Source organism: Trachurus trachurus (genome assembly GCF_905171665.1).
Source record: "Trachurus trachurus genome assembly, chromosome: 13".
Taxonomy (NCBI): Eukaryota; Metazoa; Chordata; class Actinopteri; order Carangiformes; family Carangidae; genus Trachurus; species Trachurus trachurus.
In genome coordinates, this window is record NC_139892.1 from 33,528,396 (window position 1) to 33,548,703 (window position 20,308).

The window sequence follows — 20,308 nt, forward strand, 5'->3', positions numbered from 1 at the left end:
ACAATAACACACATTCGCGATGACACTAAACAACAAACTCAAAGTTTTCTTCATACGCTAATCAGAAAAATGTCATGGGATTGACTTTATGAGCTGCCGGCAAGCTGCAATATCCAGCATTATTGACATTAACTCTATAAATATTGCTATCGGCATATGCTCAACAGTGCTGTGTACTTTCTGTGACTATGGCAACTCCTTTATATATTCAACATGCCATTACTCTTCCTCCTCAGATGCACACCATGTTCATACTTGTGTTACCTTACACCTTAGCAGTAGAAACCACATGTACACCAGTTGCAGTTTCCTGCCTTGTGGAGGTAACGGATAACATTAATACTTAGAATACTGCAAATGCTAACCATGACACCACAAAAATATCTGATAGGAACGGCTCTGCAACTGCTTACTGAGTCAATGAGGTCAAAAGTTATATACGGTGGTTTTATGGTTAAATAGAATGGGAGTGATGCAGCATTCATGAAGCAGGAGGCGGACGGAAAACTCCTTTAAAGTGTGTGTGCATGGACCTTGTGGAGTTTCCCTTTTATGTGGTGAAACACATGTCAACATGTTGATGTCAAAGGAGACACCAGCATCAGCCACTAATAGTTGACAGGGCTGTTTGAGTGGTTGGGTTAGATCTAGAGTATATTGTGCGATGCTGCGTGTGAATTCCTAACTTCACAGGGCGGGAAAGTTGCTTTCATTTTTGACATTTTGCCACTGACGTAAAGTCAGATTCAAGGAATAAATGTCTCCCTTTGATGCAAATCAGATCCACGAGTCTGCATGAAAACTGTCCCACAAGAGAGATGTATTTTATAAGAAAGACAACAAAACGCAGTCTTGATCTTGGCCTGCTTTGCCCTATGAACTGCACAGCTCCTGCCAGTTGGCACTGTTGATGAGTTGGTATGTGTGTTTGCCTGAGTGAGTGTGCGTGCTTGTATGTTTGTGCAGCTTGGTGGTCGAAGGTGGCTCACGCTGCGCTGCCGGAGGGGAAGTCATGAGGAGGATGAAAAGCAGAAGCAAGTGTCTTTCTCAGCAGGACATAAAAGTCTTTGTGTTCTTCACACATGCAGCGTCTTTATATAAAGACAGTCTATATTTAGCACCGCTCTACAACCGTTTCAGGCCCTTGAGGTTGAAATTACTGACTCAACTGGACATCAGTAGTGCTGCACGCTGCTCATTGTGTGCAAGCATCAGTGTTTTGATAAGGAGATGCTAACTTGTTACACTCTGCATGGCTCTGCTGCTGTTCCTCTTCTTTGCATGCACATTCAGTTAAATTTCACACAGGGTTAGGGTTTGTCTTTGAATGAAAAGATAAAACGAGCAGTCTCTCTCTTTTTTTTTTTTTTACAAGAAGCTAATCTGATGCCTCGAGGAATCGGCACAGACATGTTGCACTGCACTTGTTGCACACACAGACAACAGATCTCAGTCATTACCTCTGAGCTGATGACCTGCATCATATGTCCAGGGGCAGTGGTGGTCAACAAGGAAATGAACAAACCAACAGAAATATGAGCATAGGCGAGAGGAAACGGCAGCCGGTGCTGTGGCATCAAATGTGTCAGTGTTTTGAATACATTGTGTCTGAGCTCAAATTTCTCTCACAAAGGCCTTTTGCTCCATGACATCACACCGATATGATGAGAAAGATTTTTTTTTTTTTTTTAACATGTGAGTCATGCACTTGTGTGTTTGTTTTTGAGTCTTTTTCGATCCCTTTGTGCGTAGTGTGTGTTTTTAATAACGACTGAGCGGGTAACACGGACAAATGTGTTTGCCCTCATTGCCGTTATTGACAGTAGCAACAGCACACAGAGAAAGTGTCAGTTGTTGGCGTTTAGCGTGACACCCATGTGTTGCTGCATCTCATACGTCTAAATTTAGACGTATGATCGTTCACTTTTTCACTCCAGTTTGGACAACTTCCTGTTAACTCCATCACTGCCAGTGTACCAAACACTGTGTCCTATTAGCAACTTATCAATATATCTGGTTCCTCTTCTAATCAATCAATCAATCAATCAATCAATCAATCAATCAATCAATCAATCAATCAATCAATCAATCAATCAATCAATCAATCAATCAATCAATCAATCAATCAATCAGACTTTATTTATAGAGCACTTTTCATACAAATGACATGTTGGGCATGTGGGCAGTGAATGTTGTTGGTATGGCAAGAGTATGAAAATAGTAAGCCATGTGATGTATTGGTTACGATGCTGTTGCAAAACCAAAGCGTGACAAAAACCTCAGAGATTGCAAAGATTAGATGGCAGTTCTGCAGTGACAGTTTCATTCGCCACTTTTTTCTTTTGTAGGTTTAGTTTTCTAGTCTAAATGACAATCATCCACCAGAAATCTTTTTTTTTTTTTTAACTTTCTTTTTAATTTTTGATTTACATTGACAGCAAGACAAGCTCATCAGAAAAATAACACAAACTTACAGCCTTCCGCTGTCACGAACAACAACATACAACACAAAATAATACTACATAATATAATAAAAACCAAGAACACAAATACATGTAAAAAACAGAAAAGAGTGAGAGTGTGTGTGGGGGTGTTATCTTAATTTACACCAACACTTATTATTGATGGCCACTCGCATCCAAAGAACAAGAAAGAAAAATAAATCTTTTAAAAAAAATCACAAGTATAGGCTGCACATAAAGTCCAATAAATGTATAATCATCTACATTATTGATGAATAAATGGCAACTGATTTTAGTAAAATTTTTGTTTTTTTGCTGAGCTTTATCACATCTTCATTTTGTTTCCAAATAATGGTCTAAAAGCCGAAGGTGTTTCACAGACGTATGACAAACAATCCACATGACTGAAATGTGTGCCATTGTATTTTGATTGACCATTGACCAATCACTTAATCTGTTACAATGCATCCATATAGAAAGCTATGAAGAGACACGGGAAATCCAGGTAGAACAAAATGCATTTGACTGAAAAGGTTCAAATGGACAAAAACACGGAGATAAAGGATCTTAAAAGTTTCTCTCTCTCATTGTGCTGTGCAGATTTCTAGGTTCCTGTGCTATTTACTCAGTCCTCCTCCACGGAAAAAACATTTCATCATCTCCAGAGCCGAACACAACATCGAACCTTTGAATAAAGTAGGTTAGTGATGTCATTAGTGAGGACGCGCTGCTGGCCGGGCTTGACGTTGCATCAGCTTTAGAGCAAGGGAGTGGGCCGCGTATGGTACCGACTGTGTTAGTGGATGGTTCAGCTCACAAAACAGGACAGAATGCCTTTTCTTTTGTTTCTTTTCAGAGTGTTTTAAAAGAAAAAAAGAGAGACAAAATAGGATAAAATGGGTGATGAAGAAAGTTGCATATTCCAGAAGAAACGTTAAGATAATAAACACAGCACCAAAGAGGAAAATAAGAGTGATGGGAAACAAGGGGAGGGGTTGGGATAAAGAAAGCCTAGTCCATAATTCATTTCACTCATAATGGCTTCATTGGCCCAAAGAGCTGCAGGAATAGTGCAGGCAACACAGGGAAACCTGATCCCTGGTAACCCAAAGAAAGCAGCTAGAGACACAACCCTGTCTCCAGGCAAACCACACTATACTCTATACTACAGTGCATATGATAATACAGACAGTACAGTAGTCGCACACACACGCACACACGTACACGCACAGTCTCCTGCAACCGCACTCCTAACCTCTACCCACACAGCTAGTATAAAGTGTACACACACAAACATATAGACGTGCTTATGCAATTATGAGACGGAGCAAATGTCATTTTTCACCATGTTCACATTCAGACAGAAGTAATGTGTGGCTTTCTCTGCTCTTTCCAACCCTGCACTTTGACTGGAAACTGGAACAGTGGGAAAAGAAAAGAAAAGAAAGAGAGAGAGAGAACGGTCATTTTCTCAGAGGGAGCTGTGGTTTTGGGGGAGTTGGGATATTGTGCTTTTCAGAGGAGCTGTAAAGACGTGTGGTCTGCTCAGACGTGGCAGCTGCAGTTGCGGTCGGTGCATTGTGTATGTGTGTGTGTGTGTTTTGGACAGTAGGCGCAGGATAATATGACTCGCCTTGTCTCTTGGGTAAGTGAGTGAGCAGCAACAGAAACAGTGTGGGGCTAATAGCGGAGAGGCTGGCATCGGAGAAGGGGGTTTGCGAATGATTTAGGCTGAGGGTTGTCTGTGGATTTGGGCAGAGCAGGGAGTCTCCTGTGATCTGGGATCTGTGGGTGTTTGCAATTACAAGTGGCAGCAGTTGGTTTTATTTGTGGCAGTCCCAGGTACTGATGCATTACGTGTTATTACATGATTCATTCCTGTCAGAGGAACTGTGGGTTTTTTAAGTCTGGAGTCGGGAAAGTTTGGAGCCTCTTTTCATAAATGTCTTTATTGTCCAATTGACCCAAATTTTAAAAAATCTTTAGAAGTCTGTTGGGCACATATAGCAGTCTAGACTGTATGTATAATATTGATTACAGGGACTCAACAAGTGGCAGGGATAACTAACATCTCTTGAGAGACAGTAACCTAGTGCAGAAAACACAAACAAAGACACAAAGAGATTTTCTCTCTCGCTTCTAGACATGCAGATAGTTTGAGTTTTATCTCGCTGGCTTTTCAGATAACCATCTATGAGTTAGTCTGCCTCCGTCACAGTCCAGTGGTGATGATCTGAATTTCTTTTGTGTTGCTCACAGCACTGAAAAATGCCAAGAATCCATCATTAGAGTCTCTCTCCATAAACAGTAGTGTCCCTGCTACTCTGAATAAATCCACAGGCCTAGCTCCATTTGGTTTGACTGGAACTCCTACCCAAAAGGAGCAGTCGCTGAGAAAAACCGTTGACAGCATGTTTTATGGATTATTCAGACTAATGGGTTCATGAGCGTGGAAAGACACAAAGTTGCTTAATGTTTAAAATTCTGTGATCACCGTCACCGCTAATGAAGCAAAGCCAGTTGTGGGAATTCAGCTCAAGGTGCTGCTTTACCCTCATGGCAAGTGCAGTGCACCCTTGTACTCTAATTATGGGTGATTGAAACTATGCCACTGCTTGCTGCCACCCTCTAAAACAGTGGTTCCCGATCTTTTTTGGCTCGTGACCCCATTTTGACATCACAAATTTCTGATCAAATCAAGATCACGCCAGCTCAGATTTTATATGTTGCATTTTATTTGATCTCGATTTATACTCGAGAAAGTGAAAGTATAGAATAAAGTTGTTTAAGATTCTGTGGTGTTTTTAGTTATGATTATGATTGATAATAATAATAATTTGTATCTGTCTTTTTCTTAATCAATTACTAGACATTTCTGGCGACCCCATTTGAATTCCACGCGACCCCATGTGGGGTCACGACCCCAAGGTTGAAAAACACTGCTCTAAAAGATTGACATATCAACATTCCCCTGCAATCTATTCTTCATGAGTTGGCTGACCCAAACTACTTCTCACAAAGCTGTGCTCACCCTCTGCTCTCCAGGGTCAAAGCTCTTGTCCTCACTTTCCATTGTTGAGATGTCATGGATCTCAGTGCAGAATGAAAAAACCTTTTCAGAGTAGTCCACCACATGAAAGATGGTCTCTTATAGACAAAAAAAGAAAACTAAGTGCATGGCTAGATGTAACTAGATGTAATTTGTAAAATTAAAAAAATCTGCCCCCCTCAGTTCAATCTTACGGAGATTCAAAACGTCTTTCAGCTCATGGTTTGGGTTTTATGACCTGCTCCTTTTAGCTCACTGCCTCAGTGTCTCTCATCTGTGTTGTTTTCAAATGCAGCCAGATTTCCAGCAGTATACAGTGTGTAAAAGCAGAATACCCTTCCTGTCCAGCACCAAGCAGAAGATAGACGAAGCCAGCTGGAGAACACAGTGAAGCGTAAAGTAGCTAAAGAACAAGTGAAAAAGATGAAAAACTAAACAGAGCTGATACAAATATTACTGCAGCTTCCATTCACCAAGTGATCAGAGCATTCATCGCTGCGTCAGACAAAACCAACACAGCTGTTACTGCTCTCTTTCATCTGAGTGATGCTGAGTTCAATATTGCCTCCATCCCTCAACTCCTACCCCTCTATTCAATTCTGTCATCTTCCTCTGTGGAGGCTATAATTTCCTTTGTCATGTTTGGGAATCAACTTTGTATAATGGGTGTGCTGAACAAACAGAGTCATTTATACCTCAGCGAGACACTGATTTGCTCACACACCTTTCGCTTTGATTTGTATACCACCTCGTTGCTGTAGCCCTATACTATATGTGTTTGCTTTTTTCTGATTGTAGATGTATGTAATGGTTGTTAAAACCACCGTGTGCCTTTTGTGTCTCCTTGTTGACTGTGTGGTCAGTAGCAGTAGCTCACACCAGCGGGGCGTGGTGGACTCGCTGTGTAGCTTGGCAGCGGTACAAACCAGGCCTGGATTTCAGATGTGGTACTGTGGAGTGCCTGTTGGGAAATGAGAGCGGGACTATGTGTGTGTGTGTTCAGGAGAAAAGAAGGGGAAATGGGGGAAGGGTGTGTGTGTGTGTTGCTGTTTGTAAGGAGGGTGTGTCTGATGGTAAGTGAGGAGGAGGTGTATGTGGGTCGTTCAGGGCTCCCCTTCCTGTAAGTGCATGGCTCGAGACCAACCAGATGGTGAATCCTAACTCTCACATGGGAAAAACAACAACAACAACAAGAGAGAAGGGGAGGACTGGGGGGATAGTTGGTGTTTATTCCTTTTCTTCTGTGTCTCATGTTCTCACCAAAAGGCAAATTAATTTTAAAGATGTATACCTGTGGTGTCCTGTGTGGTGTGGCCACTGAAGTGAACCAGACAGTATTAACTATTCAGGAGAGCAGGGTTTCCCCTCGCTCTGCTGACTTCTGACTGACACTCTCATCTCTCATATCTCTGGAGGAGCTTCATGGAAACACCTGTGTGTGTTTGTGTGTGTGTCTGTGGGTGGTGTGTGTGTACTTGTGTATGATTGATAGGAAGATAGGATAAAGTTTCTCCTTTTGTCTTGCTCTCCTCACTGGCCAACTTGCTAGATTAGTGGAATTCAGCCAGTGTCTCTTGTGTATCAGTTGTTATACGAGTGTGTGTGTGCGAGGATGCGAGCGCTCTCTTTGTACTGTATAAAGGGGCAATATAGAATTGGTTAAAGGTATACAGTAACAGGGCCGTTGCTAGGAATTCTGGGCCCCCTTAAAGAATACTAAAGTGGGCCCCTACCCCCTAACTTTTCCAGTTTGTTTTCTTAGACTACGTACTGTATGTATTATCATTTTTTATTTAGCCTACTTTGTTTTGATGCTAATGCAGCATTACTATGAGTATTAGTCAGGGTCTTATGCAGAATAAATCAGTCATACAAAGATTAGACTACTGGTTTTTTTTGTGGGCCCCCTGGGCGCTGGGCCCCTAGAATTATCATCACCTTTCTCCCCTATACAACGGCCCTGTACAGTAATGCCATAATGCTTGATTACATTAGGACATCCCTGTGTTGTACCTGCATGTTGCTGTGACTGCTGTGGGATCTTAGCTGTAACACACCATCATGTAATTTGAGCTTTCTCCCAGCTTGAATATAAACAGGGTCTGTTGACTTAATACAGTATTTGTCAGTTGATGGGATCCTGAGTGGCCCACATGTTGCACAGTTATATCAAAAACAAACTCTGTTTGTTTCTTTGTATTTTATTATGTAATGAGAATAGATATGCATCGATTTCTGAAACAAATTTATCAAAATTATGAAATATATATTGAAACTTTCAGATGTGCCTTTTTCACATTAGGCTCTATTTGGATTTACAATGAGAAATGTGTATGTGTTGTATTTATAATCACCAATCATTCAAGTACCAGCCTTCCTGCAGTCATAATCACAATGTTCTGCCTTTTTCCGGGGTTTATCCTTTAACATTTCTCTCATTCCATCTTTGTTTTGTGCTCTAGTTCCCAGAGTGTGGCTTCTATGGAATTTATGACAAGATCCTGCTCTTCAAGCATGACACATCCACCAACAACATCCTGCAACTGGTCAAAGCTACTGGCGACATTCAGGAGGGAGATCTGGTGGAGGTGGTGCTCTCTGGTAAGAAACCAACATCTCTTCTCTTCTCTTCTCTTCTCTTCTCTTCTCTTCTCTTCTCTTCTCTTCTCTTCTCTTCTCTTCTCTTCTCTTCTCTTCTCTTCTCTCCTCTTCTCCATCATGTGCCATTAATGTGCATGATAGCCATATTAAAATCGACATGTCCTTCCTCTTTCTCTCCTCCTATCCTCTGCAACACCACTCTTGGAATCAGTGCTTATCTGCTCATTTTACTACAGGTAATATTTTCCACTGGTCTAATCTGTTCTCTCATTGTATCAAACTGCAACACACCTAATGTCAGGAAACAAAACCCATCTATTTTTCCATCCTGTTTCCACCTTATCCATCTAATCAGTCTTTATTCTGCACCGTTACAGTAGTGTGATTGTATCTTCAAACCCACAGTGACCACACTTTATCCCTCTTATCTCTTTTAGCGGCGGCCACGTTTGAAGATTTCCAGATTCGGCCCCATGCACTCAATGTGCACTCATACCGGGCCCCAGCCTTCTGTGATCACTGCGGAGAGATGCTCTTTGGTCTGGTCAGACAAGGGCTCAAGTGTGACGGTGAGTAGTAGTATGAATAAGAGAAGACCCTCTGCGGTGGTCAACACATTTCTTGGACAAGTGATCTGTAACACTCACCAAACATGCTCCATCTTCTCCTCTCTCCCACTCTCCTGCTCTGCTGCTCTGCTGCACCTTCCTGCTGGTTGCTCTGGTCCACACCACCCCCTGCAGGATGTGGTCTAAACTACCACAAGCGCTGTGCATTCAGCATCCCCAACAACTGCAGTGGAGCCCGTAAACGGCGTCTGTCCACCACGTCCCTGAGCAGCAGCCAGTCCCTGCGTCTCTCCACCACTGAGTCGGTGTACAGCGTTGGGACGGCCTCCACCTGCACAGAAGATGCTACCCTCATCCGCTCACACACACAAATGGTACTCACAGTTCATTGGATAGTTTAGCACTATTAAAACTAAATATATTATTGGGTATTGAATATATCTCTCAGGAGTTGGTAGAGATCAAAAACAGAGCTTTAGAAAATTATCATTGGACATAACTTTCACATGATATCCAATCAATGCTAAATATATTGGATGTGAATTTAAACAATTGTTTTCTAACTAGTTCACTGCATCAACTTACTGTAAAACAATGTTTTTCAACCTTGGGGTCTGGACCCCACGTGGGGTCGCTTGGAATTCAAATGGGGTCACCTGAAAAAAAATTCAGATACAATTTTATTTTAACTAATAATAATAATTTTTTAAATTATGATTAAAAACACCACACATAGTTTTAAACAACTATATTCGATACTTCCACTTTCTCGAATATAAATCGAGATCAAATAAAATGCAGCATATAAAAATATCTGAGCTTGCGCATCTTGATTGATGGCCGTGATCACGTGATTGCGGGGTCGCCAGGAATTTGTGATGTCAAAATGGGGCCATGAGCAAAAAAAGGTTGAGAACCACTGCTGTAAGAGGTCAGTGTTGTGTTCAGAAGTCGTTTCTGCTGCCCCCAAGTGGCCAAAAAAAAAAGATTTAGCAGACTTTTAGACAAGAAACTTATGTAAAAGTTAATGCTTCAGTGATTGAATCATTTGGTTATGTACTTTGTTGATCAGATTTAACTGTGTCATTGATAATCTTTGTTTGTTCCTTTCTGCTAGCCACGGACCCCTAGTGAAGCCCGGCGCTTCTACACGGGCCGACCAGTTCATCTGGACAAGATCCTGATGAGCAAGGTGAAGGTTCCCCACACATTCGCTGTCCATTCATACACACGGCCGACGGTATGCCAGTACTGCAAGAGGCTTCTACGAGGACTGTTCAGACAGGGCTTACAGTGCAAAGGTGAGTTCAGGCAAAGAGACAGGCTCAGTTCTGGATGTCCAATGTCCAGTAAACTGTATAAATCTAATCATATTACAAAATATCTGATCCGCATGAATTGCATTTGTTTCCTCTCAGACTGCAAGTTCAACTGCCACAAACGCTGTGCGTACAAGATTCCCAATGACTGCCTTGGGGAGACTATTGGAGGTGAGATTGCTTCTCCTTTTTTTCCTTTTAACCCTGCATTGATTTGATCAAAAATATTAATTTCTCATCTGCATGTTTCCATTGTTAGACCTTGGATACTTTGATAGGTATAGGTAATACAATACTTTATCTAGCAAGACTGAAACTCACTGGCGCTAATGTTTTTATCTTCTCAGACAACAGAAGTAACTGTGGTAAGTAGGCTATTATCAGTGCTCAGTATTGATGCATGTAAAGCTGGACTATCCCTTTATAGCTTAGTAATAGCTCTAGATGTAGCACATAGTAGTAGTTTTCCTACAGCATTTTAAACACATTGTACATTTAAATCAATTTGTACTCAACCATCTTTTTTGCTTCTTTTTTGTTTTGCCCCAGACATGTTGAGTCCCAGTCCGGACCCCGAGGTGCCCATGGATTACACCAGCGAGTACGACAACTCGGATAAGTCGTCAATGGATGACTCAGACGAGGCCTGCAGCATCCCTGGGTCCTTTTCTCCTGACAACAACCAGGACGGAACCAGCGGAGATCAGAGGTATGAGGACAACACAAAGAGAGGACAGCTACAAACAGATTTCTAAAGGGACGTAACACAAGTAACACAAACTCCAACACTTTTTTTTTTTGCTTTGTCCAGTGTTAACATCCCGCTGATGAGGGTGGTACAGTCGGTGAGACAGACGACCCGGCGATCCAGTACGGCTATCAAAGAGGGATGGATGGTTCACTACAGCAACAAGGACACACTGGTAAAAACATCACCCATGATTCCCGTGCTACCCGAGCTTACTTTAACTATCACTGCTGAGTATACAGATTTAAGTCAAAATTAGTTTGAAGTGCATGAACCCACTTCTTTTCTTCTTCGGTGTCTTGTGTGTAAAGCCCTTTGAGACAAACTGTTTGTAAAAAAACGGGCTATACAAATAAAATTGCCTTGCCTCGCCTTCTTTTCTGACTTAGTGCAAGTTTGTTTGCTTTCTACTCACTCAACCTTTGTGTTATCAGTTATTTTCTCTGTCCTCTCATACTTTCACACTTTCGACCTTGACCGCATGCTGACTGTCTTTAAGGCCTTTTTTGTGGCTGTTTTGTGAGTGTGCCTGTGTATAAGAAAGAATAGCTGACGATTGATGATGTGTCTGACTGTCCCTGAAAACATAATAGTGCTCAAGAGATGTACGGCCAATTCAAGCTAAAAGCCCATTTTCCACCTCTCCTTTCACTATATATTTGATCTCAGAGAAACTTTTCTGCCTCTGTGGACTTTTTCTTGTTTATTTTTCCACTCCGGCTTCACTGGCACTTTCTTTCTTTCACTTTTGTCTCTTTTCTCTCTTTCCACCTTCCCATCTTGCAGCCTTTCCTACTGGTCATCCTTCTTCTCATCTGGCCTCTCTTCTCTTCTTCTGGGCGTCACCTTCGAACTTGAAATGCATCCATGCTGACGGTTGAGCGTTCCTCACCCTCTGCCCTCTCCCTATCCCACTCTTCATTGACCCACCGTGTCTTTGTTGCCCTGACTCATCCCACCTTACTCTAACCACCAACAGAGAAAGAGGCACTACTGGCGTCTGGACTGCAAGTGCATCATCCTTTTCCAGAACAACACCACCAACAAATACTACAAGGTAAGAATAGTTAACTCCATGAAAAGCTGTGATCTCAAGTTCTTTATACTGTATGAAGAATGCAACCACATGATTGGTCCGTCCTCTTGCAGGAGATCCCTCTGTCTGAGATTCTGGAAGTGCGTCCTGCTGGAAACTTCAATCTTGTCCCCACAGGGACAAATCCCCACTGCTTCGAGCTTATCACAGGCGCTATGTGCTACTTTGTAGGGGAGGACCCCAACACCCTCCCCCCTCTGACGTCCAGTACCCCCCAGACTGTCCCACAGACACCTCCATCGCCTAGCCAAGTGGCGCCCAACAGTGGCATTGGGCGTGAAGTAGCGAAAGCTTGGGAGAGCGCCATTCGCCAGGCCCTCATGCCTGTCATCTTTCAGGATGCACCACCAGCTGCGGGGAACACAACTCACAGTAAGTTGAGAGCAAGAGTTCAATGGAAGGGCGTGTTTAATGGTTTGGTTTGACAAACAAGAGACTTTTCCTATTTTGTTTTAATTATGTCAAGCTGAGGTTTAGGAGTCCCTTTTTTAATGTCGGAGAAAAATAATTTCCTGTACCTATGAAATATTAGATGCTGTCTTTAAAAACACAACTTCAGATTCATAAAACTATGTAACCTTAACATTGTCCCTGTTGCTTTTTTTTTTTTTTTTTTCCAGGACAAGCCTCTATCAGCATATCAGTGTCCAACAGTCAAATCCAAGAGAATGTGGTATGACCTTAATTTGTTTTTAAATCAGTTTCCTCCAGTCTTTAAATTGATTAAATTGATTGATTGAAAATGATGATTAAATGACATGAACTACATTCCCACAGGACATCGGTACAGTATACCAGATTTTTGCTGATGAGGTGCTGGGATCTGGTCAGTTTGGAGTCGTATATGGAGGTATGTAAATCTATATCCAGTGAAGCTGCTGACTGAGCTCTATATTAAGTAGATTTGATTTGATTTGGTGAAGGTCAAAAGAAATGGGTCTAAGCTATAAAGACACTTAACATCAAAAACCTGTGTGTAAAGAAGAACTCCATTTATTTATCAAAGTCTAGTTCTACGACATATGTCAAGAAATCTGTCATAAGAATGGTCGGACTACTGTTTACATAGATTGTACATACATTACAACAAGGTCCCACATTCCACATCTGGTACTAACACTTCCTATCTTCATCAGGGAAGCACAGGAAGACAGGGAGGGACGTAGCGGTTAAAGTAATCGACAAGCTTCGCTTTCCCACCAAGCAGGAGAGCCAGCTGAGGAATGAGGTGGCCATACTGCAGGTACTGTAAGCACACGCACCTTTCACCACAGCTGCAAATAGGCATACAGTATATATTGTAGCATATCTGCCTTATAGCATATCTGCCTGTACAAATAATATGTACTTTGTGGCATACTGGATATTGGTGATATTGGTGGTGATATTGACACAGACATGAAAAATGTCATCATTCATTTCAACAATGGTGTCCATAGTGATATTGACATGGTTTGTATTGACTCAGTAATTCTCCCCCCTTATCCAAGCATGAATCATGTTGAGTCAAGTGGATCTGAAAGGAAGCACACAGAGCAGCTTCTCTGTGGTTACTTCTCACAAACTGATGGCTCAGCGTCTGACTAAACCAATATAAGGTTTTGCAGACTTTTTATTTTTCTCAAATGTTCCGCATACATATTGCTTACGAGTGTCTAAGAGGACAATAGTATCAATGTGCTGAGATGATCAGTTTGGGACACATGTTAAAAGACCATAAAGGTCAGTATCATGCTTTGGAAAAAAAAAAGTTGTGGTACGACTTTATTTGACGCCTATCTCTATTTATTATCCATTATAACCATACTTGTAATTAGTTTTAATGCAGTTATAGCACTGTAGTAGTAGTAATAGTTATGAACACTCATAAATTATCATAATGTTTTATAACAATAATCATAACACACTATAAAGCATTTATCATGACTTATAAGGCCAGGTATTATAATATGTTATAAATAGGGTTATAATGGGTTATAGAGATACTAGGCGTAATTTAATTGCCTTTTTGAAACACAATTCCTCAACTGCAAAATAACACACATAAAGCCCAGGCTTCATTACTGTAAGTAAAAATAAAGTAACAACAACAATGGAAATCTGTTTGAGATTTCTAAATGATGGGACACCAACATGACATGAGAATAATGTACAGTTTAGAGACGGAAATCCATTTCATTTTTGTTTCTCTGGGTAAGGAACATAGTTAAATGTACGACACATTGTTCACCAACAGAGGGAGACAGAGGTGCAGTGCTGTGTCTTTACAGAGGACTTTGTTTTTTTTCCATTCAGCTCTACAGTAATTCATTTGGGTTATCAGACTAAAAACCCTCTGAATCATATCACTGAGTGATAAAATGCCATTTACAGAATTACTGGAGAATATCCATGTAATTTCTGCCCACGCTTTGTTTCATTTGTGGTTTTGCTGTCATGTCCTGACACTTCTCTGTCCAACACCATCCCACAATTTCCAATTTCCTCACCCCCCACCTCCATCCTCCCCACCCTCTTTTTCAGAGCTTACGTCATCTGGGCATTGTGAACCTGGAGTGTATGTTTGAGACCCCAGAGAAAGTCTTTGTGGTGATGGAGAAGCTACACGGTGACATGCTGGAGATGATCCTCTCCAGTGAGAAAGGCAGATTGCCCGAGAGACTCACAAAGTTCCTCATTACACAGGTGTGTTCAGTATACGCAACAGCAAACAGGGGATTTCTATAGCGTAGAAACTAAACATGAAAGACGTCATTGAAAGCATCACCGTTTCTGCTGTTGTGTGTCTGTGATGCACTTATTACTCACAATGACGCCTGGGTGCAGTATCTTGCTGCATGCTTTATCTCACCTGATTGAAGTCATACGTAGTAACTTAAGGAAATGTGTGCTTTTCTGTTCTGGGTTTGACTCTGTCATATCCTGTTTCTGTGGTTGGCGGTCTGTCGCATCTCTTTGCAGATTCTTGCAGCTCTCAGACACCTGCACTTTAAGAACATCGTTCACTGTGATCTGAAACCGGAAAACGTGCTGCTTGCATCTGCTGATCCCTTCCCCCAGGTATGCACACACACAAACACACACATGCACACCTACAGTAAAAGGCCATCCTCATATGCAGCAGTTCACTCACTTAGTTTTGTCACCTTTATTCATAAGTAAGTTAGTTATCGCTGCAGACTGACCGGCCCCTCTCACCCCCACCAACTGTTTCTGTCCCTCAGGTGAAGTTGTGCGATTTTGGCTTTGCCCGTATCATCGGTGAGAAGTCGTTTCGTCGCTCGGTGGTTGGTACGCCCGCCTACCTGGCGCCTGAGGTCCTGCTGAACCAGGGCTATAACCGCTCCTTGGACATGTGGTCGGTCGGAGTCATTATGTACGTCAGCTTGAGTGGGACTTTCCCGTTTAATGAGGATGAAGACATCAATGACCAGATCCACAACGCAGCCTTCATGTACCCTCCCAACCCTTGGAAACAGATCTCCAGTGACGGTAAACACAGAAGGGCAGGGATGACTGTTTGACACACCAGGAAACAGTAGAAACACATTTATTGGCCAGTTTATTAGGTGCAGCTAGCTAAAATAATGCAGTATAATAGGAGAGTCCTGCAATAGGATCCACCTTTCTGGTCATTTTGGAGAATATAGTGTGCTCTAAACCAGTTGAGCCAATAAAAAAAATCAAATTAACAATTTTTAGAATCATGAGGATCTATTACTGTCTAGCTTGGTGTTGGAAACTTATGAGGAACGTGAACTGTGAAAGCAGGGCAAGCTATTACAAGTTGAGGCACTGAGAACATTAACTTTATCATGATGAACCTGTCAATCATGGATCCTGTTAATTGCACAGCTCTGACACAACTACTGTGTATATAGGTATAGAGCTCAGTTGCAGCTGCTGTGTTAAGGTGTGATATTTTGAATGACTTCACAGTTCATTCATACTATCTATAGACTTTGTCGGTTTCTGTTCATTGAATGGCACGTATCTCTTTGTGTTTCCAGCAATCGACTTGATCAACAACCTTCTCCAAGTTAAGATGAGGAAACGCTACAGCGTGGACAAGAGTCTCAGCCATTCATACTTGCAGGTAACATTTCAACACTACTGCACACAGACACACGCACATGATGTAGTACTTTGTAAAAATGTGTGAAAACAACATGATTAAAATTCTGTCTGGAACTTTTAGGGGTTTTATCAGCCTTCCAGTACATCCACTAATCCTCAAGTCAGAGAACAGGAAGCTGCTCTTTCTCCTGATACAGTGACTGCCAATAACTCGGCAAAGTAATACCTCAGAAGAACTTTAACATTTTTTTTTTTTTACTTCTATAAATCCTTCAAAAACATAGGCCAATATGGAAAAGGGCAAATACAAACATGAGGGAGTCTGCAGAAGCAAGACAGCTGCTCAACGCAGATATTTCAGAACTTTATTGAGGATGTAAGAGGACGGATTAGCTATGAAAAAAAAATGTTTTCATTGACTGCACAGTTCTGGAATGTCTCCTTCAAAACAAAATAGTAAATTAGTGGCAAAACAGACCATTTTTCTCTGGGGATTTAACACAAGTCTAAATCCACTGTTGTTGTTTTGTTCGAATATTCATGGCTTAATTCGTTTTCACTGTCAGAAGAGTCCTACGTATTTTAAAGAAGGTGTTATTTGTAATTTCCTGAAAAAAAGCCAATCATTCAAGTCATTCAAGTTCTTACTTGCACACTGTCATGCACGTATGCACAGTGCACACCCACATACACAGAACCAAAATTGATTACTCATTACTTTATGTTTCACAACCAGCACATAAACACATAAAAGTTAACTGTGATATAACCTCAAAGCTGCTAAAGCTGAATCTGAATCTTCATGTCTCATTTCTCAGGATTATCAGACATGGCTGGACCTGCGGGAGCTGGAGACGAAACTCCGCGAGCGTTACATCACCCACGAGAGTGACGACAGTCGCTGGCAAATGTTTGCCCGTGAACACACTCTGCCTTACCCGTCGCACCTCGTGCCTCCTCCTCCTGCGCCGGGGTCTGATGATGAAGAAGGTGGTGAAGATGCAGATGTGCAAGGCCTCACTGAGAGGGTCAGCATCCTTTGACTGGAGAGAGACAGTCGACTCAAGAACCTTTTAGGAAGGAGGAAAGAAGAAGGGAGAGGGAGAACGAGACAGTTGGCCTACAGTCCGACAGAGACATTAAGATGCAAAACTATCACTGCGTTCTAATTTAGATAGTGTCTGGCTGTTTAGGCTTTCACAGCACAACATCTCCTGTGTGCCAGCACTCACTTTACAGACTGAGCTTGTCAAATATTCCCTCTAGTCATTTACCTCTGCAGTGAAATCATCTTTTGGAATATTAAATAGTGAAGGGATCAGACTTTTAAACCGTAATTTGCCAGACAATTTAAAAAAAAAAAGAGCAGTATCACTGTTTCTTTCTCACAGCAAATCACTTCGAAGTGAAGCAGGAAATACGATCTTTCTAATCAAGATAAGAATTTGCTGTAGGTATCTGCTGTAGGTATAAGAAGAAAGAAAAAAAATGAATTGCCTTCAATTAAATTACGTTTGTTTTTAATGTCATTCAGTTGGACTGGCTGGGATCTGAGTACATCTAAGGCCCTCAGCGAAAATGGGCCCAATTTCTTCACAGTGACAAAAGACTTCCTCTGTGCTGGTAATTACTAATGTGCAGATAATGGCATCAAACCCATCTGTATTCACAAATGTATTCCCATAAACTCGTGTCCTGTAGTAAAAAAACTGGAAGTATTGATCTGGCGACAGCGAAACCTCCAGTAATTACCACTGGAGTTTTGAACCACAAGAGGCTTTTAGAAAAATATGAAGTCATTAAAGATTCACATTGTGGCTTTAAATGAACTTGAGCACTGGGGCTGTTTATTACCTGCTATGACCCGACAGTTTTTAACAGTCATGGAAGACTTTCTACCTGCAGATGACATACTAGATGACAATAGCCTCGACAGCTGTTCCCCAATGATAAAAATTGCTTCCACATCGCTGAGTCACCCCACCCACTGTCATGAAGTCAGCTGTGGTGAATGGCATGTCCCCACAGATGTCTGTATATAAGATGCACATGCTGATGAGAAGATAGACATTTCCCTTAGCAACTCCCTATGATGTAAGTGCTTGGGTTACTAAATTAGATTTTTTTTTTGAGAGAGAGAGTGTATGTAGTTCAATTATTGACAAGCTGTCATGTCAATTTGTTGCATGTCTCTGTGAAGTAGAACTATTTAGATACGATATAAAACATACCGTAGTTATGATGGTCTATTATGCACATGTGTAATCTGAACGTTACGTAGCTGTCAAGTACGTGTAGACTGTGTATAACATGTTTGAAGGACGATGCTAGCCTTTGTAACAGATAAAACAAACATTGAACAATATTCCTTTTTGTCTCAGAGGTTTTATTTATTGTATACCACTCGGCGTTCCCTGGAAGTTGTAAAAAAAACCCAGAAGACATGGAAATGTGAGGATAATTTACTACTAGAATACTTGTCATACACAGACAGTTTACTTTTCCTCAGCAAAATACTTCATAAGAAGCAAGGACCATTAGTGTCACTCAGGTTTTCTATCGTGGGAAAGACATGCTTTGAATGACAAAAGACTAAGTACCACTTACCCTGCAGCAATAAATTACTTTTCTACTCGCAGTCTGACAGACTGTTATTTTTGCCCTCTCTGACAAACACAGATTATACTAAACACCCCGACTGTAGTTTCTCCTCAAATGCACTGACACTAGGGTCAATACGAAGTTTCAAGGATGCTCCTACGACGTGGTTTCTTTCCACATGGACTCTGATTTATGCACACACACACACTCACATACATACATTAAAAAAAAAGCTGCGAAAGGAGAAAGACAATTTTCTTTAGACATATTACACCTCACAGGCTGAGTGGCACTCAAGAGGACCCTGTAGCTACAGAGACAAAGAGAGTGAATTGTTTTTCCATTCTGTGATGAGCGCACTTCAGTCCGCTACTCCGGGGAGAGTGCACCCTTGTAACTCCCACAGTGCATCCATCATCATCGCCAAACGATGACAAATGATACACGCTTTCTCTCTTTCTGTCTCCTGTTATTTCTCTCTGTTGTGCCTTCGCATCAAATATCCTTCTCCAGGTCACCGTGTTTGCGCTGACATTTGGCAGCAGAGATCCCGTCACGTTGTAAGCAAAAGGAACAAACCGCAGATATAGGCTTGCATCTGGCGCCAACAGTTCAGACTCTACTTTGCTTCATCCAATTCAGAGAACAGCGATGTTCGTCTAATTTGCCAGGAGGGGAGGATGACTTGGCAAATTAAGCCTGAGTGATGACCTTCAGAGAAGACAGGCACTTCTCAAGTTAACATACACCTATGCTTTCAGCTACCATAGCAACTGATTTCATAGATGGAAACATTTGTAATATACGTAAACACAAAGAGATGAGACGTGTACACCCAAGAGATACAAACAGTTTCACTCAATCAAAACCTGATCAGTGATCAAACAGGACCTCACTTCACTTCACTCCTTCACATTCTGTCATTTTCTCTTGTCACTTTGTGGTTATCTGTGGTGGATGTAGACAAACAACAAGTTACAAATAAAAGTGTGCTGTTTCTTAGGCGATGGTTTGGGAGTCGTGTTAAAGGGATAGTTCAACATTTTGGCAAATTGGCCCATTGCCATAATCCCTATAGTCATAGCAGTAGGTTCGTTACTTTTAATTGTCAGTGCAAGCTATTTTTAGAACAGCGGAGCAGACACGCAAGCTGCTCAGAGTTACACTACGGAGGCTAATGGGATTTCTTGGTTTCCTTCATCAAACTCATCAAATACACAATCCAAAACATCCAAAACACTCTTGTGGATAAGCTGTGACCTGCACATTCACCACGCTACAAGATAATAACGGAACATTATTAGACGGACTTGTTAGGCAAATGCTGTGGAATTGTGGAGTGGCTTAATTGCCATAGTTCACAGTTGCACTTCCTGCATCACTCCTTAAATGTAGGATTGCTAAAATTAGATTTGGTTTATAATATATTTTTAAAAACAAGTTGCCTCTGTGGTTTGGTTATTTTATCTATCTGCTATTTAAAAATTATTAAGGGCAAACTCAGAACATAATGTGTTACCAAGCCCATCTTACCAGCCTGGGCAATATGCCACCATGAACCAGACCACTGACCGGAGCTCCACAGTCTGTTTGTGTTCACTTACGATCTGGCACCCTGCCTTTGGTTGTGGAAACTAGACGCTTTGATTCAGCCCCAGAGGAGGACAGGAAGTGTCTGAAAATGAAATGCATTTTATATTCTACTGTCCTTTTTATCGTACTCCCCAAGTTAAACTTTTCTTGAAAATATATTTAGGGCTTCCTGGTCTGCTTGATATGACAGATG

The 20,308-nt window shown here is 41.6% G+C and overlaps 1 protein-coding gene across 2 annotated transcripts in view; it reads left to right on the plus strand.

Moving 5' to 3' along the window:
• prkd2 (protein kinase D2) overlaps positions 1-18,530 on the plus strand; it is a 33,326-nt gene extending 14,796 nt beyond the window's left edge. Inside the window, exons 2-19 of one of the 2 annotated variants that reach the window (XM_083984476.1) lie at positions 7,974-8,112; positions 8,550-8,681; positions 8,856-9,055; positions 9,799-9,982; positions 10,100-10,171; positions 10,348-10,365; positions 10,550-10,709; positions 10,812-10,923; positions 11,728-11,805; positions 11,898-12,216; positions 12,465-12,517; positions 12,622-12,694; positions 12,981-13,087; positions 14,368-14,529; positions 14,806-14,904; positions 15,069-15,336; positions 15,855-15,940; positions 16,740-18,530. In XM_083984476.1, the coding sequence (XP_083840602.1) occupies positions 7,974-8,112; positions 8,550-8,681; positions 8,856-9,055; positions 9,799-9,982; positions 10,100-10,171; positions 10,348-10,365; positions 10,550-10,709; positions 10,812-10,923; positions 11,728-11,805; positions 11,898-12,216; positions 12,465-12,517; positions 12,622-12,694; positions 12,981-13,087; positions 14,368-14,529; positions 14,806-14,904; positions 15,069-15,336; positions 15,855-15,940; positions 16,740-16,964 (2,487 nt within the window). In that variant the 3' untranslated portion in view covers positions 16,965-18,530. The remainder of the gene's footprint in view (positions 1-7,973; positions 8,113-8,549; positions 8,682-8,855; positions 9,056-9,798; positions 9,983-10,099; positions 10,172-10,347; positions 10,366-10,549; positions 10,710-10,811; positions 10,924-11,727; positions 11,806-11,897; positions 12,217-12,464; positions 12,518-12,621; positions 12,695-12,980; positions 13,088-14,367; positions 14,530-14,805; positions 14,905-15,068; positions 15,337-15,854; positions 15,941-16,739) is intronic. The other variant, XM_083984477.1, reaches the window with a different exon arrangement.
• Positions 18,531-20,308: the final 1,778 nt, after the last annotated feature.